Source organism: Camellia sinensis, chromosome 10 (assembly GCF_055761805.1).
Source record: "Camellia sinensis isolate YWXY chromosome 10, ASM5576180v1, whole genome shotgun sequence".
Classification (NCBI taxonomy): domain Eukaryota; kingdom Viridiplantae; phylum Streptophyta; class Magnoliopsida; order Ericales; family Theaceae; genus Camellia; species Camellia sinensis.
In genome coordinates this window covers 119026380-119033226 of record NC_138970.1, presented here as the reverse complement: position 1 = coordinate 119033226, position 6847 = coordinate 119026380, and the positions used below count along the sequence as shown (strand labels likewise).

The 6847-nt window shown below is 46.2% G+C and overlaps 1 protein-coding gene across 1 annotated transcript; it reads right to left on the bottom strand.

Annotated features, from left to right (window-relative positions):
* Positions 1 to 3618: 3618 nt before the first annotated feature.
* LOC145801708 (uncharacterized) lies at positions 3619 to 6086 on the bottom strand. Its single transcript, XM_082893434.1, has 3 exons — positions 5240 to 6086; positions 4497 to 5155; positions 3619 to 4420 (listed from the first exon to the last, which is right to left on the bottom strand). The coding sequence occupies exons 1-3, from the start codon at positions 5754 to 5756 to the stop codon at positions 3695 to 3697; spliced, it is 1902 nt and encodes a 633-aa protein (XP_082749560.1). The 5' UTR covers positions 5757 to 6086; the 3' UTR covers positions 3619 to 3694.
* Between the last annotated feature and the right edge of the window lie 761 nt (positions 6087 to 6847).

The window sequence follows — 6847 nt, the reverse complement described above, 5'->3', positions numbered from 1 at the left end:
CCAGTTCCTGGTGAAGAACTCTTTTTATACCTGGCAGTTTCTCAGCACGCAGTTAGCGCAGTGTTGGTTCGTGCAGAAGGAATACACCACCTGCCCATCTTTTATGTAAGCAAGACATTGTTGGGAGCCGAAATAAGGTACTTGCCCTTAGAGAAACTAGCATTAGCATTAATGATGGCATCCAGAAAGTTGGCACATTACTTTCACGCCCACACCATAGTCGTTCTCACAGCCTTTCCACTAAAAGCTCTGTTTGAAAGGGCGAACTTCAGTGGGCGAATTTTGAAATGGGCAGTAGAGTTGGGACAATTCGACATCAAGTTCCAACCAAAGACAGCAATAAAAGCCCAATCTTTGGCGGACTTCGTCGCGGAATTCACTCCTGGAAGTCATCATATCTGCCCAGTCGACCTGACTGACACAACCAAACTAGGGACGGAAGTTGACGCCGGAATAGCGCAACCCCTAATGGAAGGTAGTCCAACCGAACTAGGGACGGAAGTTGACGCCGGAATAACGCAACCCCTAGTGAAAGGTAGTCCATCAAGCACAAAGGCAGACCACATTAAGGACGACAAGGAGGAGCCAAACAAAGGCTCACCAGCAGTTCAAACAGAGGACGAAGGGCAGACAGCCAATATGGACTTTGAAGAAAACACCATCCTTGACCCCACGGCATCGTCTGACCCTTCCACATGCTGGAAACTATTTGTTGGAGAGATGTGGAAGCTCTTTGTGGATGGAGCATCCAACCGACATGGTGCAGGGCTTGGCATAGTCCTCATCTCTCCAGACGGCCTGGTTATAGAGCAAGCAATCAACCTTGGCTTCCCAGCATCCAACAATGAAGCAGAGTATGAGGCGCTTATCGCAGGACTCAAGTCAGCACACTTCATGAAAGCAGCCGAACTAATGGTATACAGTGACTCTCTGCTGGTAGTAAACCAAATTTCGGGCGAATACGAAGCAAAGGACGACAGAATGGCCAAGTACCAAGAGTTAGTCAGAACAGAGATCAAGAAGTTTGATGTGGTAAGGATAGAACAAATTGGCAGGGAGGAAAACAGCCGAGCGGACGAGCTAGCAGGCTTGGCCTCAATGGCAGATACATCGATCCCTCATCCAGTACTCATCGACTTCTTACCAAAACCAAGTATAGAAGACCCCGAAGCAGAAGAAGTATATTGCACTGAATTAGGCCCTTCATGGATGGATCCCATCATCCTGTTCCTAAAAGACGGCATCCTACCAGCAGAGAAAAAAGAAGCCAACAAAATAAGGGCAAAGTCGCAGCGATTTTGGCTGTCTCCATCTTTTGCATTATACAAGAAGTCATTCTCTGGGCCTTACCTCAAGTGCGTTCATCCCAACAAAGTAGAAGCCTTCCTGTTCGAAATACATGAAGGGGTATGTGGAAGTCATCAAGGGGGAAGGTCGCTCGCCTACAGGGCTATTTCGCAAGGATATTGGTGGCCATATATGCAAGCAGACTCAGAAAAATATGTGAAAAAGTGTGAAAAATGCCAGAAATTCGCGCACCAAATACATCAACCAGCAAGAGAACTCCTACCCTTAACTAGCCCATGGCCTTTCGCAATGTGGGGCTTGGACATAGTAGGACCACTTCCAACAGCACCCGGTGGCAGAAAATTCTTTCTCGCAGCAACAGACTACTTCACAAAGTGGGTGGAAGCAGAAGCATTGGCGTCAATCAAAGAGAAGGATGTGAAGAAGTTTGTCTGGCAAAATATTATCACTCGGTTTGGCATACCAAAAGCACTGATCTCAGACAATGGAACTCAGTTCGACGGCAGAATTTTCAGAAGCTTTTGCGAAGAATACAAGATAGAATTCTACAATTCTACTCCGGCATATCCTCAAGCAAATGGGCAGGCTGAAGCATCAAATAAAGTCGTCTTGGATGGACTAAAGAAAAGGCTAGAGAAAGCAAAAGGCAAATGGGCGGACGAACTCCCTCACGTCTTATGGGCTTACCGAACCACACCTCGGCGATCAACAGGAGAAACACCATTCTCCTTGGCCTATGGAATAGAGGCAGTCATCCCACTAGAAGTTGGCCTCCCCACAATCCGAAGCGAAAATTTTGATCCAGACTTAAATGGAGAAGCCATAGCCTTAGAACTCGACCTTATAGAAGAAAGAAGAGAAAAAGCAATGGTTCACATCGCCGCCTACCAACGAGAGTTAATCAGAAAATACAGCAAAAAGGTACATCCAAGACAATTCAAGATTGGGGATTGGGTACTACGCAAAGTAATGGGAAACACCCTAATCCCAGGAGACGGCAAGTTAGGCCCAAATTGGGAAGGTCCTTATAAGGTGGTTGGATTAGCAGGCAAAGGGGCATACCACCTAGAAGACAAGGACGGCAAGGCAATCCCTAGGCCATGGAACACGGCCAATCTCAAGTTATTTTACTTTTAGCTTTTTCTTTTTCAAGCATATGTAATTTTCTCTTCCTTCAATAAAATAAGAAAATCTTTTTGGCACAAATTACCCTTTGTAAAAGTTAGCTTTCAAGACTTACGTATATTACAAACATGTTACTCTAAGTTAGCTGGAAAAACTAACTTAAAGGTTGGCTGGATTAAACCAACACCCATCCTAAGCCCAGGATAAGGATCCAGGCTGCAGGACATTTGGTCGGAATAACCAAATACTAGAAGTTAGCTGGAAAAACTAACTTAAAGGTTGGCTGGATTAAACCAACACCCATCCTAAGCCCAGGATAAGGATCCAGGCTGCAGGACATTTGGTCGGAATAACCAAATACTAGAAGTTAGCTGGAAAAACAAACTTCAATGGTTGGCTGGAATAAACCAACACCTGTTACTCCTTAGCCGAAGTAAGTGCATGACTAAGGAGTGGTTGGCTGGAATAAACCAACTCTTGTTACTCTTCAGCCGAAGTAAGTGTAAGGCTGAAGAGTGGTTGGCTGGAATAAACCAACTCTTGTTACTCTTCAGCCGAAGTAAGTGTAAGGCTGAAGAGTGGTTGGCTGGATTAAACCAACACTTTGTACTCCTTAGCCGAAGTAAGTGCATGACTAAGGAGTGGTTGGCTGGAATAAACCAACTCTTGTTACTCTTCAGCCGAAGTAAGTGTAAGGCTGAAGAGTGGTTGGCTGGAATAAACCAACTCTTGTTACTCTTCAGCCGAAGTAAGTGTAAGGCTGAAGAGTGGTTGGCTGGATTAAACCAACACTTTGTACTCCTTAGCCGAAGTAAGTGCATGACTAAGGAGTGGTTGGCTGGAATAAACCAACTCTTGTTACTCTTCAGCCGAAGTAAGTGTAAGGCTGAAGAGTGGTTGGCGGGATTAAACCAACACTTTGTACTCCTTAGCCGAAGTAAGTGCATGACTAAGGAGTGGTTGGCTGGAATAAACCAACTCTTGTTACTCTTCAGCCGAAGTAAGTGTAAGGCTGAAGAGTGGTTGGCTGGATTAAACCAACACTTAGTACTCCCCAGCCGAAGCAATTATGTCGGCTAAGGAGTGGTTGGCTGGTAAGTATAGCTTAACCAACCAAAAACCGAAACAACACTTGGAGTAATAGAAGACATTACAAATGCAAGCATATACACTATAACCGGAATAAGAGAAATAAAATTTTCATTCAAAAAGAAGTCATTACAAGGCTGCTTAGTTCGGTTACAAAGAAAAGACTACAAAATTAAGAAAAAAGTTCATCTATTTCGGCGTCGAAGGCAGCATCGGCGTCAACTTGAAGACCGGTTTCGGGCACTACAACATTTTCAGAAGGAAGAACGGGTTCGGCTGGAGCCACGGCTTCACTTGGTTGATCAAGAGTTAGATCTTCCACCACGGGCTCCGACCGAACTACCTGATCTGCATTCACAACCGAAGTATCCTCAGGGGCAGAGTCTTCATCAGAAACTTCATCGTCTGAGCCCTCAAGGAACTGCTGTTGCATGGCCGTGGCATAATCCATCAGGGAGTTCGGTATAAAGTAGGCTGGAGGGTTGAAAACCTCGGTCTGAGGATCATGACCGAGCTTCTCAACGGCTCCCCTCCAGCCGCACTTAAAGAACAGATCCTTGGCCGCATTGCATTGTTGGGCATAAGCATCCTCTGCCCTCTTGAAGCCTTGTTTGTCGGCTTCCTTCACCTTCTCTTTTATTTCGGCATCCTTCTTTCTTTCAAGTTTTAGCAACTCGCGCAAGTACTTATCCTTCAGCACGATGGCAGTCTTTTGCTTTTCGGCCTCGGCCGAACTAACCATTCCGGTCAGACGACCGACCTCACCTCGAAGTTCGGCCATTTCCTTTCTGGCCTCCTCTAGTTCGGCCGATTTCGCCTCCGCCTCTGCCGCAGCTTGCCTTGTCACTTTCCTCAGCTCCAGCACCTTCCTATGGGTGATTTGATTTTTCTGGATAGCCTGACAAAGCAACAACTTCAATTTAGCCGAAGAAAAAGAAAAGTAGAAAAACAGAAATACGACCGAAGTTACTTACCAGAATCATTGATTTCGTGGCTGACCGGATGGACTTCAGCTCGGTGGTTAACTGTTTGTGGTGATGTTCCATGTCTTTAGGCAGACACACACTCTTGGCCAAATTGATGGCCAACAGGTGGTCCTTCTCAGCAACAACCGAGTCTGTTTCCAGAATGTCTCGGTCGTTGAAAGATAGCTTCGGTGCCCAGCAACTGATGGTCCGGTCGGAAGACTCCGGTCGTGGGCTTGGTGGTAAGCTCGGCTGAATGACAGGTTCTTCATCAACCAAAACTCGTTCGGGTTCGGCAGTCCGGGGACGTTTGGTCCGGCGGGAAGAGGATGGCTGTTGGGAAGGGAGGGCGACAACGGCAGGCTGCGATTGACTGGGAGGCGTTACTTCGGGCCTAGCCGTTTCGGTAAGAAGGGCCCTAACTCTGCTCCTTTTCGCCATCTCTTCTTCTGCTGTTAGAGGGACAAGTCTTATCTCGGGCAGAGTTGGGTCCGGCTCCGGTGCTTCCTCGAGAAGAAAATCAGTTACCTTTGCTTTGCGGCGACCGCTATACCGGTAGGTCGGCTCAAAATTTAGAAGCTTTGACCAACTTCTTTCTTTAACCCGTAGTGCGGCTCGCAGAACCCCAAGGTTGGGATAACTGTACAGGGAACGGAGATGGGCGAAATCTGCAATAAAGAGAAGTGTTAGTTCGGCTAATAAACTAAACAACCGAGATAACAAACAAGACAGAAAGACCGAAGCAAAATTACCAGGCTCTCCCATTTTCCAATTTATAGGTCGGCCAGGAATTTGAGCTTGAAAATCCTCAAAATTCCCAGAGACCCAAAGGAAATCATCATCGTTAAGATCTTTGTCCGGAGTATGCTTAATTATCTTCTCTCGGCGGCGGCGAATTCTGAGGTAGTAGACCCACCCAGCATTCTTTGAGCCGATGGAATACTGATGGAATATTTCGGCTAGACCAAGATTAAGTCCGGTTTGGTGGTTTAATGCGTCTATTCCCATTATAATACGGTAAGTATTGGTGGACAGTTGGGTAGGACATAACCTAGTCTGTCTAAGAAATTCGCAGATGAGCGGTTGGACAGGAAACCGTAGTCCGGTTTCAATTATTGACTGAAGGGTAAAAGGGACGGAGCCTTCATTGTCCCAGGGAGTAGCATCTTTCTTGGCCAACTCCAGTTGGACATCATCAGGAATCTGGTAGTCCTGCCTGAATTCGGCCATGCCACCAGGGGTTTCGACTAAATATCTATACTTACCCATTTGTTGAATAAGTTACGAATAAATTATTTCGGTACAAAAATTTGGCTCAGTAGCCCGGTTGAGCACACGTAGGAGTGCCTGGGCAACCTAAGTCTGCAAGGTAGAAAACAAAGGGGTTAAGCACAGATCGTGGGACCGCGCTACAAATTATAAGCAAGATATACAAATCCTACTTCGGCTCAGTGGGCTGGTTCTACCTCGGCTCATCAGAAGGTTTGTTAACTCGGTTTTGAGCAGGTTAGACCGGTTTTAACGTCTAGGGGCAGCTTTCTGAGTTCGGTCTAAAAAACTCAGAAAGCTGGTTTAGTCCCAAGGCCTAAATCGGTTGCAGTTTGAGGAAATTTACTTCGGTCGAAGCCCCTAGGGGCGGCTTTCTGAGTTCGGTTTAAGAACTAAGAAAGCCGGCTGGGCCCCGAAAGCCTTAGCTCGGTTATTGACCGGAGTACCTAGTTCGGTACGTGCACGTTTTTCCGGTGAGTTTATCTTGGCTAGAGTGGTTGAGAAGAAACTACTGCTATTCCTTTGAGTCCTAGTTCGGTTGTTCTCTGAAATCTATCTACATACACAACACAAACAGTATCCTGGTTCGGTTGGGATGTGATTCTGGATCGAAATCGAGTTTTCTCTAGGGTATATGACATATACTCTTGGGTTTTATGGTTTCTTCATCAAAGTACGAAGAGCAAAGCAGACAAATGAAGAAAAATGTTTGCAAAAAGCATACAAAGCAAAAACAGATGGAAAAACAAGTAACAAAAGCGAGAAGGGTAGACCTGCTTACCAGATTGAAGAAGAAGAAGCTGAAGATGGAGCAGTAGCAGCAACAGAAGCACGAACACAGTAAGCTCAGAACTCGAGCAGCAAGAGAACAGAGAGAGAAGACGAAGGAATAGCAAAAGTGTAGAGACCCTAGCCTCAGGAATTACTTTTGTTAGAAAGCCCAAAATTTGGGCGGGAACCGTTTCAAGATCACAAAGCACGAAGACGGCGTGACAGCCGTCCTTAACCAATCAGAGCCTGCCACGTGTCATTGGAATGAGAAGCGTTACAGTCGCTGTGATTGAAGAGACGTTTTTGACCGGACATAGTGA

Bases quoted from the DNA above. Each gene is read 5' to 3' on its own strand.
- LOC145801708 (XM_082893434.1), bottom strand. From the start codon at position 5,756: ATGGGTAAGTATAGATATTTAGTCGAAACCCCTGGTGGCATGGCCGAA. The intron at 5,156-5,239 runs GTAATTTTGCTT...TCTTTATTGCAG, and splicing joins TTGGAAAATGGGAGAGCCTG to ATTTCGCCCATCTCCGTTCC. The intron at 4,421-4,496 runs GTAAGTAACTTC...TTGCTTTGTCAG, and splicing joins CCACGAAATCAATGATTCTG to GCTATCCAGAAAAATCAAAT.